This window comes from Calonectris borealis, chromosome 1 (genome assembly GCF_964195595.1).
Source record: "Calonectris borealis chromosome 1, bCalBor7.hap1.2, whole genome shotgun sequence".
Lineage (NCBI taxonomy): Eukaryota > Metazoa > Chordata > Aves > Procellariiformes > Procellariidae > Calonectris > Calonectris borealis.
Genome location: NC_134312.1, coordinates 21,191,853 through 21,213,646, shown reverse-complemented (window position 1 = coordinate 21,213,646; position 21,794 = coordinate 21,191,853). Strand labels below are relative to the sequence as shown.

General features: G+C 39.8%; 1 protein-coding gene and 1 long non-coding RNA gene across 9 annotated transcripts in view; one reads left to right on the top strand and one right to left on the bottom strand.

Annotated features, from left to right (window-relative positions):
- Positions 1–6,305: 6,305 nt before the first annotated feature.
- LOC142080633 (uncharacterized) lies at positions 6,306–9,457 on the bottom strand. The gene is made up of 3 exons (XR_012673069.1): positions 9,365–9,457; positions 8,132–8,213; positions 6,306–6,679 (listed from the first exon to the last, which is right to left on the bottom strand). It is a non-coding gene; the product is annotated as an uncharacterized LOC142080633 (long non-coding RNA).
- Positions 9,458–9,764: 307 nt separating this feature from the next.
- BRD1 (bromodomain containing 1) overlaps positions 9,765–21,794 on the top strand; it is a 64,582-nt gene continuing 52,552 nt past the window's right edge. Inside the window, exons 1-3 of one of the 8 annotated variants that reach the window (XM_075146223.1) lie at positions 9,765–10,121; positions 10,945–11,024; positions 14,442–15,822. In XM_075146223.1, the coding sequence (XP_075002324.1) occupies positions 14,456–15,822 (1,367 nt within the window). In that variant the 5' untranslated portion in view covers positions 9,765–10,121; positions 10,945–11,024; positions 14,442–14,455. Of the gene's footprint in view, positions 10,122–10,944; positions 11,025–13,427; positions 13,662–14,441; positions 15,823–16,473; positions 16,509–21,794 lie in introns of those variants that run through there. The other 7 variants (XM_075146213.1, XM_075146241.1, XM_075146204.1 and 4 more) reach the window with 7 other exon arrangements.

Sequence of the window (21,794 nt, the reverse complement as noted above, 5' to 3'; positions counted from 1 at the left end):
CTTCTATAGTATTGGTGTAGTCTTCTAACTGGATGGTGCCAGTCAACAAAGTAAATGATCTGTTACGGTTAATGTGTTCTTTGGAAATCTCATGTCAAGTTTTTTTTTCCATTAATATGCTACTCAAAATCACAACAAAATAGCTATTACACTGTGTGTTGGCAGTCCTTCTTAGTTCCATATTATAACTTTGTAACTTACAGTGTGTTTTACTGATACAGTTGAACTGCTACTATAGATGATTGAGGCCGAGTAACTGAGGCCAAAATGATTTGAGGTGAAGTTACTTTGACTTGCCCAGTTTCCACTTACAAAAGTGCATTTATATGAATACAACTACTTAAAAATGAAGTTTAGTCTTTGCCAGATGTGCCAGCTAGACTCAGTAATAGAGGTGTGAGAGCTTAGCTAAGAAGCCTCTATCACCAGTCTGTTCACAGGTAATTATGGTGATTATTTAACATGCAATAATAATAATAAATAGAAATATAACATCTCATAAAGCATCTCTTAGAGAACTATAAAATTGTAACAGGTATATTGAATTTTACTTGGAATTACATAGTTAGACTCACCACACCACAGAAAGCATGATAATATTAGAATACCTGGCTCTTTTAACTGGCTTTTTTTTTTTTTTTTTTTTGGAAACAGCTACAACTCTGAAGAGTTTCCCAATCTATAGTCAGAAATTGTACAGGAAGTTAAAAAAGACTGGAAATTCACTTTGTGCTTTCCCACTGCATGTTGCTCTTTCTGTTTGCATCTCTCTGTACCTTTTCATTTTTTCATACATCCTAATCTGAAGATTTCCTTAAGGGTTAGTGAAAGTTGAGATTGATGAAAGTTGGTTATTTCTTTAAATTATCTTTAAGTGGCTTGAGAACCAATCAGTGGTTCAGTATATGATTTATATATGCATATCACAGATTGAGTGAAATAGCTGAAACTTCTTTCTGTTTTACAAATATACACCAGAAACTTAAGAAAATAGATCTTAAAAATCTGAGCAAAGCTGGGGTCAGAAAGTCTTCTCACAAACAACCAAGTAATACGAAGAATAAAACGAGATGATGGTGATCTGGTGACATGACTGCAAAGGAAAGAAAAAGTAACTGCAGTTCCTAGAGAAGGCTCCAGACTGCCAGCTTGTGGTGAATGTAGCAGCATCGGTGTAATGGTAGTCTAAATATAGAGATTCTCCATAAAGCATGCAGTCTGAGGTGTAAGTATGTGAAAGAACATAGTCATTTGGCAAAATGAATATTAGGAAAGTCTGTGCAAGACATCTTGACAGGAAGAAACCAAAACTTTTCATATTTAACTTCAGAAGAATAATTTTTTTTTTTCATTTTCCCCCATTTATACCTTTATAAACTTTTATCTGTTTCAGATATTGTGAATAAACATCTTTATTTGCATGTTTAACTGAACCTGACATGAATTAAAAGTGATCTGATATTAAATGAATATAAAAAAGTCATTTCTCACTCCAGTCCCTGGAGCAAACTGCAAGTACCTCATTCCCTATTATGTTTTGTAGAATATCAGAAAGCTAAAAGAGCATGCTCCCAAAGAAACCATTTGGGTTCTCTGGAGAAGAGGTGTTACAGGTTCAGAGAAGAAGGAAATGTCACTGCAGTAACCGTAAGTAACCAGCTCTCCGGCATTCTCAATACTGGGGTGCACATTGAATTCAGAAGGCTCCCAGGGAGGCTATAACAAGAGCCTAAAACCAGATGGAAACTAGATTAAATCCTTGTATCGCTTCCTACTGTGACAGAATTTAAAATATGCCTTAAATATACCTATTTGTCTGTCAATATTATGTTACGTGTTATTAGATGATTGTAGATGTTCAGTTGCTGCAGACAAGAGCTTTTGTTCTGTGGTCCCAGAGTCTCTCCAGTCACTGAGCTGTTCATCTTAATCTGATTTTTTTCTTCCTTCCATCCATTTCTTTCTTGATAGTAAAGATAACATTGATACTGCAATGATAAATTGATGTAGTTCTGTCTTTCTGAATTTGTATACCTTTGGAAACATTAAGTATTATAATGGCATATTGATAATACCATTGTTGGGAGTATGGTTAATTTTGCTGCTGTTACCTTGTTTTAGCAGAAGTGGGCAGTTAATGTATTTATATCCAAACCTGCTCTGATAAGATTATTTTTCTTACTGAATTACTCAAACCTTTGGCTTCACCTCTAAGAACTTCTGCATCAGTGACGCGTTTTCCATATGAAATCACGAAGACTATCTCAAGAAATAATAGTTCTTAAGTCAAGCACAAAGAATTGCTGCCTTTTGTATGCACTGAGGTAATATGTTCAATAAAATGATCTCTTTTCCTCCTTGTATAGACTCTAGCCTCTTCCAGGACCCTACCTAGACAGTGACAATTTAATGATCAAAACCTTAAAATAGACGTCAGAAGTACTAAATTTGGGTGTCCAATTTAGTATCACAAGGGTACAATTTCTAAGAACACTTAACATAAGAGAGTATTTAGGTATTTAGCACACATACCCCATTAACTTTAGCCGGCACTTGGCTCTACTTATCAGATCCAGGGTGTCAAGTTGGGTGCTCAGAAAATAAAGAATGAGCAATTACACAGTAGTTGTGAGCAACTTTAAGCAGCATTCACTGCCAAAATTGTGATAACTTTGTGCTTTTTTATTAATTACTTCATTTGTTACAAACACAACTGTCTAATCTCTTTATCATCCTGGATTTATAGCACATCAGAGGTGTATGTCAGTGGTTTTTGACTTGGAGTTGAGCATATGATAGGACGTTCACAGGATTTATTCATACTTACCCTTTATGTGGAGTGAGGATGGAATATGTCGTTCAGGAGTGCTCAATTTGAAGTTCCTATTCTAGGAACTCCTATTTGAGTCTATTGAGATTCTGACTGCATTATGAAGCCATATTATATATCAGAACTGATTTTTATATGTGTGAGTTTGGAAAATCTCTTTATTAGCCAGCATCAGGCACTGGCCGAGGTGGTAGACATGTCTGAGACAGCAAAGAAAACCTGTGTAGGGCTCATTACTATTTGTTAAATGATATATATGAGTTGGGTTTCTCTGAACAGAGGAAGCTGAGCCATGTCTGATTCTCTTGTTCGTATGGGTTTTTTTGTGGATGTCATATATTGAGTCTTGCTTCTGACTTATTCTTTCACTTTATTTTTCCTCCCTAGATTTTGATGTCACCTTGCTTTGTAGTCCTTCCCCATGTAAATGAGGAGACAAGGTTTTAATTCTGAATGAGCCCATCTATTTTAGGATTTCTTCTGCAGTAAATGACTAGGGATTCTAAGAGCAAAGCTTCCTCCATTGCATACCGTCTTAATCTATCTGCAGACCAGGTTTGTCCTCTAGAATGAATGAGGAAGAGGTAGTAAAGTAATTAAGACTGGATTTGTGTCTCATTGCTGATTGAATTTTAACTTAATTATACTAAGGCTGAAGTATTAACTAACTGTAAACACTGGAGATCGTTTCTTGGAGATACATGTTTGTGAGTGACCTAACTAGGAAAACAATTTCACTCAGAGTTTATACTTCATCACATACTACACTTGCAAGTTTTGATACTGACAGCAAGGAATTGAGAATAGAGAAGTCACTCTAAGGGATTTAATAAATAAAATAAACTTTATATATTATTAACCTTTATGAAGGCAGTGAGTAACTTTTCTTTGCTTGGATGAAGGCTGTTCCCAGTGCAGAGGAAAGGATCAGGGAGCAGGAAAGGATTATGAGAGAAAGTAACAATGTATTTGCAGTCATGTTGTTTACATGGGTTATGCTGACTTAAGCAGTTACCTGAGTTTGTGCTAAATGAAGTTTCTTCTGAAATCCAGACGTGATGAGGAGAACACCCACAGGGAGAAATTAGAAATAAAAGTACTGAAAATTATGTTTGATTTGAGAAATATATTGTGTATCAGATATTTGTGTGGAGAGCACTTTGTTTTCCTTTTGCTGTGGCTGCCTTTGATAAAAGTCTTCCTTTCAAATAGGTGCTTTTTTTGCTGCATTAACTTTCTATAAATTCTGTCTTTATCTGCTACTGAGGTTTCCTCAGCATGTCTTGCAAAAAAAGAAGTCAAAATCCAATATAAACTTTTTAGCCACAGTGTTTTGCAATTCTTTGCTATGCAAGTATGATATTTTTAGAACTTTTCACATAGCAATTGTTGTTTTGCTTTTTGATTCCTACCCATTACCACTGACATTTTGTCTTTGCCCGTAACTTGGCTCAGTTAGTTATGCTATGTGAATTGACAGACACTCCAATTCTAAACATGCAGCTTCTTTTGATGGCTAATAACTAGAGATGCTGAAGGGGCACTCCCAAACTCTGGATTTACTTTCCTGCTGCCTCCCTTGCGCTGGCAATCATTTTCATCTGATCATGCAGGGAGGCAGCTCTGGGAGCTAAACAGAAAATCGGTGACTTGTTTATGAAGGGTTTTTTTGATGGCACTTACCATTTGGCAGGAATAGCTTCCCATAAAGATCTTTGCAAGTGGAGTTACTATGCAGAACAGAATAAAGGTGCCAAACTGTAAACACTAGGAATTGAATAATTAATGCCAAAGAGGCAATGATGGGAGAGGAGAGGAAAACTATTCCCTTGTTTATGGCTCTGTCTGCTCTTTTGTAAAGAACAATATCGCTGTACGTAAGAGTGCAAATAACTCTGCTCCAAAGGTTTGTGCTCGATAAAATAGTCTCCAGTAGGTAGTGGTTCTGCTATTTAGAAGATGACCTACTACAGATGAGTAGATGGGCAGCTTTGTGCTTGTGGTGCAGCATTTTGTAATTTGGGGAACTTTTTTTTTTTTGTTTGAAGTGTAGTTTACATGTGGTGTCATGTATATCCTACTACTACTAAAAAGATGATTTTTTTTTTTTTTTTTTAAATCTTTGCAGTGTCCGTAGGGGTGAGCTCAAGCCCCACCTTCCATCATGGAACAGTTATGAGCATACATGGTAGAGAGCGCTTTATAACTGCAAAATCCCAAAGGTACATGATGTTAAAGGATTCAAGCTAGATAGTGGAAGTGTAAGTAAGGCAGGAAGCAGGTTTCCCTGTCAATTGTATATCTCAACAAACTGCTTAGCATATCTTTCTGTCTGCAAGTGACAGTCTACATACCTCTTCTTGCAGTAGGTGACTCCAAGCAGTAGTTCCCACAAATGCTTAAATGGAAATGGGGTAAGGGCCTTTGCATAGCAGCTGTACAGCATTTGACTCTATCAAATGGTCTTTAAGTATTATCTATAGATGACATTCCATAGGACTACTTAGCAGATGCATCTCACAGAGGTATTTCTTAGCAAGCACACTGATGTAGATTGAGTTCTAGTGGAGCACTGATGATAAAAGAGCTCTGTCTTTATTAGTACCATAAAAGGCATTGACACAGCCTCCAGTCTTTTTTAGAACTCATATTTTGGTGAAAACCGTTTGTTTGGATCGACATGAACTGTTCTGTTCTTACCAATTTTATAAATAGAGAACCACTTTGATTCTGAGGGTGAGAAAGATGGTACGTGCAGGAAGTAACAGTGAGGCCATAAGAAGCAAAAAACTTTGATTCCTTAGCACTTGGTGAACGTGGATGAACACCAGTATTATTTCATCTTTACTTACCCTTTTGTCATAATATGGCTAAAGCTTCAGGATCAGAGGAATGACAAGGAAAATGCAGACAATTCTTCCTAATCAGAGAACAAGGAAGATATTCAATAAACATGTAGGGGTAAAAAGGGCCAACACTTTTCTTTCATATTTGAAGCCAAAAGGTTGATCCCCATTCTGGAATTGTCATGTAGGACTTTGGACCATATATCCCACTCGGTCTAATGTGAAAAAGAAGACAGCCTTTCTGCCAAAGTATCAGTGATAATCAGGAGATGGATCAGCGATATGTGGAATTGTCTTTAAATGTAGTAGTTCACAAAGATCAGCCAGAAGAGGTGGAGAGACACTACACTGCCTCACAGAGTGAAGGTAAACAGTTGCGTTTTTGTTTGTCAGCGCACTGCTGTAACATGTCTTTTGATAGGGTTGCAGCATCCACAATGCATGCTGTTCTGACTTCTGTGAGGTTTGGAAACAACCTTTCTTTTGAGAACAACCAGCCTTGCAGAGTCATGCCTGCGAGTACTTTGCCAGTGCCATATACCACGACGGATGAGGTAAGCGAAATCAAAAAAGCATCCCTTTGCAGGATGTGAGGACCATAATAATGTTGTATCTTATGGGGGGAGGGAAATATTCATCATGCATAATAAGTCTGAAGGTGTAAACCGTATAGTGGGGAAGCTAGACTTGAAAACTTTATAGGGGTAGATTGGCTTGAGGCATCATACGGAGGCATCACATGACTTAGCAAGGTTAGGAAGATTTGTCATAGTGATAGGAAGAGAACCCACCCAAGCATGTTATGGCAGTCCAAAACCTATCTTGAAATGGAAACATTCTTGCAGGTTCTAAAGAACATGTGGTGTGGGGCTCTGCCTCTTGCTTGTCCCTTCGCCAGCCAGCTGCTTAGACCAGGAGAGGGATACAGAGTTCTATCCAGGGACGATCAGCACCGCTGCCAATACTTAAGTGCTGCAGCAAGTCTGAGTTGGTCTTTATTAATCTGTAAAACAAAGATGATACTGTGTAGGTGATACACTTTAGCAATGTAGAAATGTGTCTCATGAAGTTTGATTCTACAAGGAAAGAGAGGAGGATGCCAAAGCAGATAAATAGCATTTCTGTTTGTTTACATAATCCTTCCTTTTTAAAATGTTTCTCTTGAGAACTTGATAACTAGTGCAGGTGAAAGCTTGCAGGCAGAAGATACTCCTTCTGTGGAAGTCTTCCATGCAGGGTGAGTCAGCAGCGGCAACTTGAATAAAAACTTGATGCCGCCAAGTAGGGGTGTGAAGATTCTGGTGGACTGGGACTGAAGCCCCATGCACGTGTTGAGCTAGTGTCAAAAAAGGTGGTGAGGGTCCTGCTGCCGTCAAACTATGGTTCAGAGGGCCGGTTAATTTTTGTTTGAAATTGTACGGTATGCCAGTAGAATTTTGTCCTCCTTGTCCAAAAATAGAAAGAATACTATTTTGAGGTACCAAGTCTCACTTGTGAGATGGAAAAGGCAAAGTAAACAGATCTTTGAGATTATAGAAGCATGTGCTGAGGACTGGTTAAATGCCCCAGGCAACACTACATACTGTTGCATTTTGAAATAATATGGGCTAATATACTAATATTTAACATGGAGGGGTTGAGGATTCTGATCTGATAGCCTTTCAAAAGGTCAATGAGAGACGATTCAAAAGTGTAAGGCTCCTAATACTGAACTATGTGTTGAGCCTGCCCTGATCTTTGTGCTGTTGCTCTGAAGTACTGTATCAAGGAATGTCATGCGTTCTGTGCCAGAGCCTGGACAGTCCATAGTGAAAACTCCTCATACCTTCTTACTGAGGATAATTGACAGGATCTAGAATACCGATGGACCCTGCCTGCATGTTAGTAATTTCAGGTGGAGACACCATCTTCAGTACGGGCACCAGGAAATGAAGCTCAGCAGTTCTTTGAAATGCTGTAGAGAATCTGAGGAGCAGGGAGGCCTTTCTGCATTAGGCTAAAGCGGATCGGAAGCTTTTCATTTCAAATCTGTTAGGAGATCAGGTCCTGGCACCATAGCACACTGTCATGATTGATTCAGGCTGTGCTATGAGTCCTTGGTCAATAGGTTGTGGGAATCAATGCTGCTGCTGCTGTCTTTTTTAATGAAATCATTTTGGAAGTGCCACTTACTGTTTTTATCAGCGTGAAGTTTAAGACCTTACACTTTGTGGATGGAGTGTTTTTACCAAATGTGCCTTATGCGCAGGGCAGGCAGAGCTGGAAGATGAATCTCAAGAAAAAGTCGTGCAAGTAGAGCTTACTAGAGAGAATAAAGCTTGAGTTTAAACTACAGAAAGATGGTTAAATGATACAAATACCAGTAAGGAACACTGCATTATTGAAGGGATGTCCAGCTACAGAATGCTGTAGTCCACCTGGCAGAAAAAAGAAACTGGAAAAGTGCCAGACTTACTTGTGCATCAGACACATGAGAGTATGGACACCATCAAGTTCTCTGTGGAAAACTTGTCTCCAGTTATAAAGCACTTGTACAGCTGCAGAGCAGATACACATGTGGATTATCACTTAAAAGATAAAACAACATGTTTTCTATCATAAATGAGATTTTATTATACTTATTATTAGCTTCTTGACAATATTTATCATTTCTAGTCATTGTTATACTTTGCGCACTAATGTATATGATTTAGTATGCTGCTCGCTCTTTAATATCCTTCTATCACAAGCTGAATTCCAGTGCAACAACATTAACTTAAATCAGCATGTTGTAAGACTTCTGAGACTGATGGTAGGATCACTTAAGCGGTACAAACGGAGAATAATTCCTTACAGGCAAGTACACAAATGACCAGATGGTCTCTATAATTCATACAATCTTTTTTTCTTTTTTTATTGGAAATTGAAGTTACTGGGCCTATCTGATCCTAAAGATCTATTTCTACATTGAGTGCACTGCACAAATGTTAGCTGTTTTATTAGCTTGTATTTTGTTAAGAGATCAGTGTGCTGGATGGTCCCCGATGTGGGGGGGAAAAGGAGTTGGAAAGTACTTTGTCTATTCTACAGGATTTTCTTAGCAAAGTTACTTATGCTCTCTGGACCTTAATTCACTTTCTCCACGTAAGTAATGACGGGTGTATCTATTTCTGATTTCCTAGTCATAAATTTATTGTAGGACTAACTGCTGTTTGAGGCAAGCAAACACAGTAGCCCTAGAAAAAACGTAAAAATTAATTGGTAAGTTGTTTTGAAGAAAGCTTTACTCGGTGGATGGTTGTTACAGATGGGCAAAGAGGATCATACCTACTCTTGACGGTTTGCTTTTTACTGCATGCAGGATGTGTTCTGTATGATCGGCAAAGGCAAGTGTTTGTCTTGGGCTGGGCTAGCTAAAAGTTGTTTTTTAAGCATGTGGGTGCAGCTGCCTCGCAGAAATGTATTGCAGTAAAATCCTCCAGATCTCAAACATGGCTGTAATGGCTGTCTAAAAATAATACATAACAAAGGGTGTCCTTTGCAGGGAGAGCCAGAAATAACTTGCTTTTGCTTTGTCAAAATGTGAGGCTATTACCAGTTAATTTAAAAGCAGCAGCCTGACCCGGAGACCACGCAAGAGCAGACTTTCAAGCGAATTCACTACGTACGAATCTGGAGCTCTGACTTCCCCCAGAGAAATAATAAATACCACTCGCTTGTAGTTTCGAGCCTCGGTTTTGTAACAAGCCGCGTCCCGCCCCCGCCGTTCCCCCTCCTCCGCCGTTTCGTTCGCCCTGCGCTGGGGCGTTCAAATGTCTTCGCCGAGGGCGCCGCGGTGAGGCTCGGTGGCCTGGCTGCGGCCGCGCTCGGCCGGCCCGGGCGGGAGCGCGGCGGCCGGAGCAGCGCGCTCCCGCCCTGTCCCCCGAGGCGCGGCGCGGCCCGGCCCGGCCCGGCCCTGCCTGCCCGAGCGCCGCGCGCCGGCTGGTGCCAGGCCGCCCGGCCCCGCGCGGCCATCCGGGGCGGGGGCGGGGGGAGAGGCGGCGCGCAGGCCCCGCCCCGCGGCGGCGGTGGCGGCGGGGCTGGGCGGTGCCTGGCGCCCTCGCGTCCCTGCCCTCCCTCTCCTCCCCCCGTCGGCGCAGCGCTGTGGTGAAGCCGCATTGTTTGTGCCGAGGGGGGAGGGGAGCTTCTCAGCCCCGGGAGCTGAGCGCCGAGCCCGCAGCCGGACGGCGACCTGCGCCGCGCCTCACGAATGCGCCGCGCCCGGCTGCAGAAGCAGCCCCGCACCCAGCGCCGGGTCGCCGCCGCGGGCAGCGCGGCCCTCTCCGCGCCCGCTCGCCCGCCCGCTGCTGCCGGACGCGGGGCCAGGCGGCAGCACCGGCGGGACCTCCGCCATTAAACCGGCCGCAGCGTCGGCCGCAGAGGCGGAGCGGGAGGTCTGTCAGCCGCGCTTCGGCGGCTCCCACAGCGTGAGTGAAGCCGGGCGGGCGGCGGGGGCCGGCGGGTGGGGGCTGCGGCGCCGGGAGCCGGTGGGTCCCGCCGCGGCGAGACGGAGACCGGCGGGGGGAAGGGCAGGGCAGGGCGGGCTGGGCACGGCAGCGGGGGGGGCGAGGCGGGCGGGCGGGCGGGCGGGGAGGCTGCGCGGGGGGGAGCCGAGCGCGGCGGTCGGGGGGAGGGCGCCGCTCGAGCTGTTTTGTCAGCCGCCATATTTGTGGGCCGAGTATTTTCGCGGAGGGGAGGGAGGTGACTGTTGGGAAGGGCTGGAGATGATGGGCCCGGGCAGGAACCATCCTCCCGGGGGCCGGGAGGGGGGAGCGCCGGGGCCGGGCAGGAACCATCGGCGCGGAGGGGTGTGTGCACGCTGGAGGCTCCCTGGGCGTGGGCAGGAAGTGTTCGCGCAGAACCGGCGAGGGCGGACCCGTGGGCGTGGGCAGGCCCCCTGCGCGGGGCGGCGGTGCTGGCGCGGGGGCGGCGGGAGCCGCGCCGGTAGCCGGATCGCTGCGTGATCCCGGGGGCGTGGGGGAGGGGAGGCGCTGCCGGCGGCTTTCCGCCGGCTCGGGGGAGAGCGGCTGCGGTGACCCCGCGTCGCTTAGCCGTCCGCGGGCCGGTTCGCTGGGCTGCGTGAACCCCCGTTCTTTGCATTCCCCTGAGGGGACTGCTCCTGCTCCGCCGCTGAAGTTGTGGGTGGCGTCCGCCCCGTGTGCCTGTAAGCACTGTTTGCCTACCCCCCCTCATTGTCTAGGACTAAAGAGCATTCCTGTCTCTTTCTCTTTTTAATGGTCTGCATGAAAGTGTCCATTGAGAATGGAATTCCCTTTTCCATTCAGCAGGGGATCCAGGGACCAAAGGCAATTTATTTGAAGAGGAGGAAGGTAACTAGGACAGAGATTGTAAAAGGAATTTGTAACCAAAAAGTATACGTTATCGTACTTTTCCTGTTGGTTTTAGCTATCCTACGCTTCGGAAAAAGTATTTTTTCCCTCATACCGTGCATTCCACACAAACAGCTGTCTTCGTGTACTGCTGTTGTCGTGAGGGAAAGCGTCTGCTGGTGACTTTCTTCCGAAGCAGCTGATGTAATTCCAAGAGAGTAAAGCTGTGGATAACTTTCCTAGTTTATCTCCTGCAGTCTTTGAGTTGTTGTAAGAGGCAGAAGAGTGCTAGCGGAAGTACATTAAAGTAATTTCATTTTGCTGTTAGTGTTGTATCCCTGTTAATATTGAATGGAAACTGTCTTAGTTTACTCTTTTCAAACTTAGGTCCATGGTCTTCATTCCTGTGGATCTACAGGATACTACAGAGGGGAGGGAAGAAAGATGTCTGATAATTTACTAGGAAAAGCAAACCAATTGCCAGTCATGAATTTGCTATGCAGAAATCTGGTCTTCCTCTGGAATATTTATAGGACATTTGCAAACAGAAGAATTTTGGAGAAACAAAACAAAACACTGCTTTGGCTTCCAGAGCATTTAAGTTATTCACACTAAGTTTCTATGAAATTTGGCCAGAGTACTACCAGTTCCAATTCTGTGTTCATTGCATTGTATGTGTAGGGTATCCATTCTGCATTTAACTGTGACTGTAATTTGCTTCCTAATTTAGCTTTTTTTACAGTTGAGTATTATAGGGAAGATGCTGAGATGTTAGCTCAATCGGTTTTTATCATTCTGGTTCATACAGTCTATTTGACTTTTATGATAGTAGTCCTAAATATTAAAGCAAGAACACCTGTGCTTTTGAATATTTTCTTCCTGTTCTTACTGCCTGCTTGCAGCCATGTTTGAGAATCTCAGGAACAGAGGGGGATGGAGAGCTTGGAAACCTAGTATTAATGTGTTTTTCTGTGGTACTGGGATAAGTTAGATAGTGAAGTGTGGACAAGTTGGACGTTTTTTTGATATCTGAAGGCTACCTCTCATCCTTCCCTGAAAGAGTCACTATCCTCATGAACCACTATGAACAGATACACAACCAGCCAAGATGTAGGAAGGGACATTACAAAAAAAAAAAATGCAGACTTTTACATCTAAACAGAATTGAAGTGCAATTATATGAGGTAAACATAATGTAAATGGTCTGTTTTTCTTGATTGATGAATAAATTAAAGACAGATATTAAGAAAAATCATAAAATGAAACTATTCTGATGTGTAGTAGGTTGCTGTACATTGACACATCAGTGTGTTTTAGCTGAAGAATTATTTGTTCACAATAATAAACAGAAATCAGGGCCATTGTATTATCTTTGGCCTCTGAATTATAAAATCTATTGTGAAACTGGGAACTAACTGAATTTCAGCTAAATTATCAGTATGTCTTTGTTTCTAGTTTTTGGACCTTCTGTAGCAGTATTCAATTTTTCTGCAGTTAAGAAATCAGTATGATTTAATCCTATGTTGTTTTACATAATTAAATTATTAAATATGTCTTCTAAACTTGTTTGAAGAGGTGGAGCCTTTTTTATTCATCTGTTGTTTATATAGAGGAGATCAGAGGTCTGTCATGATTAAACACTGACTGTTGTCTGGTTTTGTGCTTGTGCTATAAAAACAAGTAATAAGAGGTAAGGATTATTTGTGTAGAAGTCAGATCTATGAGCAACACAATTCTCGCATGAATAATAAAACCAGCTTAGATTCGTCTTTTTAATTTCTCTGGGAAAACAAGGTCAGTTTGTGAGAGCTGATAGTTCAGACCCTCTCAAAAAGTTGTTTTAACGCTAGCTGCTTAAATTATTTAGTCTTCCTGTAAAAGGAGTTCCTTGAGTACTTTGAAGGTGCACCTTTAGAGATTGGCGTCATAGACTAAGCAAAAGGCAGGCTACATGGAGTAGTTTGTTTAATTGTTCCAGTCCTTGCTATTTTCTTCATTAAATAGATATACTAGTCTTTAACGATAATTGTGTTTTGATCTCTGTATTTCTCTGCTATTTTGGCAATAGATGCTAACACTAGTTGCATTATTTTAACTAATACACAACACTGACTTGAAGTGCAGAATTTCTGATTAGTTAGAATTGAAAAGGTGAGGCCCTAATAATACTTTAAGCCAGTAATTAAAGATCAAGAGTTTTTTCTGTAGCTGAGGTTGAATTTTGCTATTTTTTAATGATTTAGGAAGAAGGAAGGAGGGGGGATAGGACTTTTAAGCGACATTATCAGTTGGTTTTATAATAATTTCAACCCTCACTGGAAAAAAAACCCAACATTAGAATGTCAAAAGGCGTAAGTATGGAAGCTTTTAAGTAGAAATTTTGTGATCGAATGCACACTTGTTCTAGTCATGTTGCTTCATGGTGGGGGGGAAGAAGCTATCTTTTTGTATGGTATGTGGAATGATCTTTTTCCAGCAAGTGATAAACTTGAAAATTATGTTAAAGAGCTTGGGATCGGATTTAAAGACCGAGATTTTTATCTACTCCAGTTTCTCTGAGAACAACTCTTGAAGAATCTCTTGAGGGAGAATGGTGTGCGTACATGCACGCTTACACGCAGGGAGCATGTTTTTGCTGTAAGTCAAATCTGCTTTACAAGTGGAATATTTCCTAGTTGCAGTCAGTGCTGGGTCATATTGGGCATTGCAACTTGAATTGTGTTCTTGTCATTTTGTAAGGAATAGTAGGCTCACTAAGAATTGAGAAAAGTTAAAAAGTAAAGGGTTGTCAAACTGCATACTTCCCAAATTTGGAAGTATGCGTGTTTTTCTAGGTTTAACTATAGGTATAGTAATTGAATTGTTAACATGACTATTTCAAATTGCACTGGAAAAAATTGCAGGGGAAACGTGTTGGTTTTTTTTTTCCCATGATTATGTCTGTTCTTTTGAGGGGAGATCTGGAGAAAGTAATCTGTAGCTGTTGAAAAAAAATACAAACTGCAGACACCCTTAAGGTACTAGGAAATATTGTATTAAAGGTTTTCTTACAATGTAACAGGTGTAATTTTTTTTCTGTGGCACTTCTGAAGTGTTTTTTTTCTCATGCAGAGGTCTTACAGATAGCTCTTTTGTAGGGTTTTTGTATCAAGGATTTTGTATAGCTGTGTTTACTTAGAGAAGCTGTTATTTAGGAGATCTATTTATCATTAGGTTAAATTTGTACAAAACAGCGTAAGCAGTCCTATTAAGTAAGGGTGACAGGCTTTTTTTTTTTAATTTTTAAATTGAGTATGTAGGTTGGAGGCTATCAAACTGAAGGGTTTTTTTCCTTGCTATAATAAAACTAATATTTAAATCTGAATGTTTGGAGTTAATAATAACAGATAATAATATTAACTGTTGCTCTAATTTTAGGTAAACATTACCAAATGAGGAGAAAAGGAAGATGTCATCGAGTATCGGCAACAAGGCATTCTTCTTCCCCGTGCAGTATTAAGCACTCCCCCACACGAGAAACCTTGACATATGCTCAAGCTCAAAGAATGGTTGAAATAGAAATTGAAGGTCGCCTGCATAGGATCAGTATCTTTGATCCTTTAGAGATTATATTAGAAGATGATCTTACAGCCCAGGAAATGAGTGAATGCAACAGCAATAAAGAAAATAGTGAAAGACCACCAGTTTGTCTAAGAAGCAAACGGCATAAAAATAACAAAGTGAAAAAGAAAAATGAAGCTCTTCCGAGCTCACATGGTGTACCTGCTACAACAACTCCTCTTCCAGAACCAAAAGTACGGATTGTTGAATACAGTCCCCCTTCGGCTCCACGGAGACCCCCAGTTTATTACAAATTCATTGAGAAGTCAGCAGAAGAACTTGATAACGAAGTTGAGTATGACATGGATGAAGAAGATTATGCATGGTTAGAAATAATAAATGAGAAGCGGAAAAGTGATGGAGTGTCAGTTGTTTCACAAAATATGTTTGAATTCCTTATGGATAGGTTTGAAAAAGAGTCTTACTGTGAGAATCAAAAACAGGGTGATCATCAGTCTTTAATTGATGAAGATGCAGTGTGTTGTATATGCATGGATGGTGAATGTCAGAACAGCAATGTAATCCTGTTTTGTGATATGTGTAATTTAGCAGTACATCAGGAATGCTATGGGGTGCCATATATACCTGAGGGCCAGTGGCTCTGCAGACACTGTCTGCAGTCCCGTTCTCGGCCTGTAGACTGTGTGCTGTGCCCAAACAAGGGAGGTGCCTTTAAAAAGACTGATGATGATCGTTGGGGACACGTGGTGTGTGCTTTGTGGATTCCAGAAGTTGGATTTGCCAATACAGTTTTTATTGAGCCAATTGATGGTGTCAGGAACATTCCCCCAGCCAGATGGAAGTTAACATGCTACCTCTGTAAACAGAAAGGTGTTGGTGCCTGCATCCAGTGCCACAAAGCAAACTGCTATACTGCATTCCATGTGACGTGTGCTCAAAAGGCCGGTCTATATATGAAAATGGAACCTGTGAAAGAACTAACTGGCAGCGGGACAACATTCTCTGTAAAAAAGACTGCCTATTGCGATGTACATACTCCACCAGGTTGCACACGGAGACCTCTAAATATTTATGGAGAAGCTGAAATCAAAAACGGTGTTTGTAGAAAGGAGGGATCAGTCAGAACTGCTAGGTCTACATCAAAAGTCAGAAAAAAGACAAAAAAGGCCAAGAAAACAGTGGTTGAACCCTGTACAGTTATGCCAACAGTATCTGCTCCTTATATCCCCCCCCAGAGGTAAGAAAACCATCCAAGTGAAAGAAACCTGTACTTAATTATCTGTTTAATATTAAACAAATGCTTTTAGATGCCGACTTGAAGTTTTTATGCATTTCTTATACACTTTCCTTAAAGGCCATACTCAGAGGACAAATGTAAATTATACATTGTATTTTTGTGAAATTGCATTAAAAATGCAGTAACTTCCCCAGAGAAATTAGTAAGTGGTCAAGTGGTCTGTCTTGTCCTCAGAAACCTTTTTTTTGTCAGACCAAATCATGTGGTGTGCTCAGTTGTCATTCGCTGTACTTTTGAAAATTAACCACTGAATTCAGAATAGCATATGTAGTTGACCTTCATATTAAAAAAAACAGCCAAACTCAATGTTAACTGTATTCATAATTTGGGAATCTGAACTTCTTTTCCTAATTTTAAAAGCCCCAAAATGAAAATTACATTTGCATATTAAGAGTTGAATGTTGTCCATCTCGCCTAAATTAAGTATGAACTTGTATGGTAAGATCTATGTAACTAGTACAAAAAAAAACTCCAGGAAGTATTTTCCTTGTGGGGCAGAGTAACTTTTCAGGAGTTTTTTCCTAAATTTGCATTTTTCCTTTTGCAAATGCAATGGTGTTTATCAAGGCTTGGATGAATTTGGTACTTCGCAGACTTTTTTTAGAAGAGTTAGCAAATAAGTGATGGTAAGTTAGTTGGTTAATGTATTCTTAGTCATGGAGCCTGAAATGAATGTGCCCTCCTGTTCAGTGATGCTGTCAATATCTGTCCTATAACTTTAGTAAAATGTTTGTGTTTGAACAAAAATGAATTAATGCATGTGACAGAGTTTTAATCCTAACCTTGTCTTTGCTTACGAATTTATATTTTGTAAGAAGTTCTGTTTAAGCTGATTAGTGTGTCTTTTGCAGTTCTTGCAGGAGCTTTTGTTATGTCAGTGCGAATATAAAGCATGAACACCAGAACTGAAATTGCTTTTTACATTTAACATGCCATATTTTTGTATTTTAACAGTGGTGATCGGGGGGCTCTAGATCTGGTGAGGCTAGTGAAGTGACGCATCAGAAAGCAGGGATGTTTCAAGTCATGTTTTCATAAGTAGTAAGAATTGGAGCAAAATGGAGATTTTTAATATCTTTATTTCAGGACTTCAAAACCTCAGCGTGAACTTCAGTTAGCTTAGAACAGTAGCATCTCTTTTCAGATTTCTTTCAGTTAAACTGAGTTACAATGCATTTCAACAGTGGAAATAATTTATTTCTGGGATTTGACCAATGACAGAAAACTCTCAAGTAGAAAGATACAGTTTTGGTTTTGCTGAACTTTTGAGATTTAATATACTGGGCTCAGAAATGCAGAACTGGACTATTGGGACTAAAACCAAGTTTATCTTTTTGGAGTATTTGTTACACTTCTAGCATTTACAACATCAATATGTTTGTTTACCCCTTGAATTAAATTCTTACTGATTTAAGAACAGAAGCTTAGAAAGTTCCTCAAAACAGGCACCACTTCCATATGCAGGTTCATTGTTTGTACTGTGACAGGACTCTGAATGCTCAGATAGTGAAGGCTCTTAAAATAATACAAATAAACCATGCTTTTTTGAAAGCTGACTCCCAAGTCTCAGGTAGTGGACAATTAAGGCTGGTTAAATTAATCTAAATAAATACATGTTTTGAGACTGCAGTCCTTTCTCATAATAAGTTTTGTTAATGCAAGTAGCTACTTACTGACTGACTTTGACAAACAGCCTTTAGCTCCTGTGTGGTGTTTACAAACATCAGACTGATTGCACTGTTCTATGTTACGATTTGCGGGGTAAAATGGTATTTTTTGTTTAGTAATGCACTGCAGAAAAGCTTAAGTTGACAGGAAGCAACTAATACTGTTACTTAAATGGGTACTGTTTCCATGGGAGGCGGGAGTTCATATAGAAGAATTTGGCTTTGTCTTAATTAGGACAATCCTGATTGGTAGTGTAGTGTGTTTTGGTTTTTTAAGGCAAATTAAGAAAGAACATGAACTAAGTGAGAGTTGAGGATTAGAATGCATGTTCTCAGTTGTACCTCTGGCAATTTTTCCACTGGTAACTTTCATAAAAGCCAGACCCTAAAAGAATACTATAATCAGATTTTTTTTTTTTAACAGTGTCATTAGATGCCAGAAACAGAAATATAAAGGGTTTTTTTTTCTTTCCTTTTTTTTTTTTTAATAACAACTAAATTTCTTCTCAAGATTGCAGAAAGATTGAGCTTTCTTCTATTTATGCTTGGTTTCATGTTACTATATTCTACATCAGAAATGTAAAAAAATAGGCACAGTTTAAAACTATTTTAAAGTTGTGCTTTATTATAAATTGCTTGTCTTCAGCTGAAGGAGACTCTTGCTTAAGTACTCCTTGTAATGTGAATGTGCTTAGTCCTACAAAACTAATACCTGAATTAAAAGCAAAACAGAAATGGACATATTAAAAGGAAAAGTAATTATGCTGCAGACCCAAATCTCAGTTGTCTAGGTTTCTTTGACTATTCTTTTTTTTTTCCTTTAGGAAAATGTGTGTGTGTGCGTTAAATGCATACCCATAAACTAATAATGAATTATGTGAATAATTTTGCAACATTCTTCATTTAAATTACCCGTTTTCTCTAATCTGTTTTTTAATGTGCTTTTTTCCCCTTGGAACTGAAACATGATTTGCCTTTCCAGAGATCTCGAGGAAGAGCAATTAAGCTATTTAAATTATCAGAGAAGAAACATATACACTCAATGTTTAAACACTAGTGCTTTTTTCCTAAAGAGTTTGAAATGAACATGTTTTCAACATCTCTGGAAGTTGAGGCACATGTGGAGGTATTTGGTTTGGTGTACTTTCTTAAGCATTAATAACTAGACCATATGTCTCCTTGGCATATAGCTGGTTCTTTAGAGTGGGTAGCTGGAGAAGTATAGAAATATGAAGATTATAGTGAGGAGTAAAATACTTGGTAGATGTAGCCCCTGAGCACACCTGCTGAAGCTTGAGGAAACCCTCTTGCCATTTATATTTAGTTTAAGGTGGAAGGATTGTATGCTGTTTCCTTACTTGGATAGTGAGTGTATATGAAAGACTGGGCATTTTAATAACACCATTTGTAATAATTCTGTTTTCCGAAACTCCTATCTCAATGTTCAGGATATGTTAAAAAGACTGGTGTAGAGCAACATACTTCATAATTTCTACACAACTTCCTGTAGCTCATGAATTTCTGTATCAGCTCATGAATTTCTGTATCAGCTTATCTGTAGGTCAGGTTTCTACGCTACTGCTTTGAATGATTTTGAGAGCTGAACACTTTTCAGTTATCAGAATTTCTTATGCAGATGTCATACTCTTAAGATTTTTGTTGTTAAATTACGTAGATAATGTCATTCTGTAGGTCATTTGTAATCTGTATGGCCTCTCAGACTATCGTCTGTGAGCTACTGATTTAAGAGTGTAGGATCAGAAGGTTTTAACCATTGATGGTAAGAGATGAATGCTTGCTTCCCATCTCTTCCCCCCCCCTCCAATGCTGAGCATCTATCTGTCCTGTTGCCTAGGTATTTTAGAAAGTCTATACCTAAGTATCCACTTCAAAGGTGCAGTAGGTCATGTTAGAACCTTAAGATGACTTCAGTTTTCGGTGCTGTCAGTGCTGACTTCTTAGTAACTTGCTTAGCACTCGGAATAGTATATGGGACCACTGGGGAACCTCTTATGCATACAAGATTTGCATCAGGCCTTCTGGCTACAGAAGTGTGTTGTCTCTTTACTAGGAAATTCCATTCAATTTTTCTTGAAATATAAAATTGTTGAAGATTGTTGCTTACGTTGTACTGCTTGCATTCATCAGCTCTTTTTTTGAGAAGGCAGAAATGAACTTAGTCTAGAAGTCACATGTTTCTGGAAAGTGTCAGAGCAGCTGTGTTATGTGGGGTGCAAGTGGGGAAGGACACTCCCTCTGTATGGGAGGGACGGACAGTACCTGCACCTGTTGGCAAATGGTCGTCAGAAAGGTGGCCTCCCACTGCCACCAGCTACTTTGTCTGAAGACAGTGGCAAATTTGTTCTTGCGGTGTTCGTGTGCCACTGATGATGTGTGATGGTTGAATTTTGCCTAGTAGATAATTATTTTTTTTTTCCTAATAAAATACTGGAAGTATTTTACTTAGATTGCAGGTCCAGAATTTCCAAGTTAGGAAATACTACCTTTTAGAGCTGACTTGACAATCTAAATCTAGCTTCTTGTCTATGTGAGTTATCTTGTACTGGCTCTGTGCTCCATTTCTTGTGGATTTTTTTTCCCTTGTTGCTGTTCATCCTTGTCCTTAATAACAGCTGCCTTATCCAGTGAGTAGAATGGATACACAAAGGAGAAGAGTTACAGTGTTAGCTGTGAAAACTATCTGGTTTCTCTTACTTCTGAGTGCTTGATTCTTTAGTACAAATAACATCGTTTCAGTGTAATCTCTCGATCTTGTGTGTTGAAAGAGGCATTTAAAATGTGATTGCTTGATGAAAAGCAAAGCCAGTGTCAATATTCATGTTCTTCAAAAATGTTGTGAAACTAGGATATTGTGGCTATATACTTGGGGGGAAATTGAATGTGATATAAAATGTTTAATCTTCAATATTTTCAAAATATACACTGAGATACAGTGTAATCTCCGTTATTAAAATGCCATTCGTGCAAATACTGCTCTATTAATTGGAAGCAGATATTTAAAAGTATATAAATATTTGCTTTCATCTTTAGTTTTGGTTTCTACATGGTGTATTTGTAGTGTCTGAAATTAAGAAAGCATTTGAAATGCAATACTTGTACAGAGAGCAAAAAATAAGCAAAAAAAGCCCCACTTTCATAATAAGTAGGAACAAGGTGTTATACTTGTTTTCCATGTTGTATGCATCAGTTGTGTTGCATCATATTATTGAAAGAGAATTAAAAGATCCTTATGAAAGTAGGTAAGTAGTGGGAAGATAACTGAGATAAAAAAGTTGTTGAGACTCTTAAAAAAGTATTTTCAGCTGTCTTTAGAAATCAACATTTATGTGCCGCACATTAACTGATTTTTCTATATGGACCTTTGCTTTTATTAGAAAGCATATTGCTCCTGGTAGTAAAACTGGATTTCTGTTACTGTATGTCTCCAGGCAGAACCAGTATTTCCTTTTGTTTTATAATTTATCCAATTGAACTATTGTGAACTTTCTTACCAAATAATTAAATGTAGTCTTGTTATCTCAACACAGGAATCTTGATTGTCTCTAACATGAAGTATGGACCAGAAAAATAAATAAACAGAAAGTGATGAAACACAATATAAGCCGAAAGGAACATTTACAAGGCCTTTGAGACACTGCATTCACAGATGATGCTTCTTAATCATATATGTGGCTTGTGGGTTTCTTTTTGGGATTTGTTTTAATGTTTTTTAGGGTACTGGGTTTTTTTTTAATACCTTCAGAGAGCTTTTAAGTGGGGGGAAAAGAATAAGAAATGCTGCTTAAAATTCAGCGTAAAAAAGCCATTGAAAAATACTACTAGAGCCAGTGTTGCAAAAAAATTGAAAGTTGAATAAATCCTGACTAATGTCTGTTAGCTGTTTATCCTTGAATATACATGTATGTATACTTTCACAAAATCATGTGGAAATACTTATTTTAATTACAGGAGAGCATGATGTAGGTACGCCTTATGGCTGTACCTAATAATTAGATGGTGGAATTACCTAGGTAAAATGGAAGGGTATCCTAGCAGTCATTGTCCACTGATGTTTCTTCTAAGATTGATTGACTTCAAAACCTTCCTGATACATGTGGAAACTGCTTGCTGATGTCATCCTGACCTTTTTGCTTAAATAAAAAAATAATTTTGCCTAAATCGAAAAAAGAGCTACTACGGTGTTCATTAGCTTTGCCTCAGTGGTATTTAAAAAAAATCAAATAA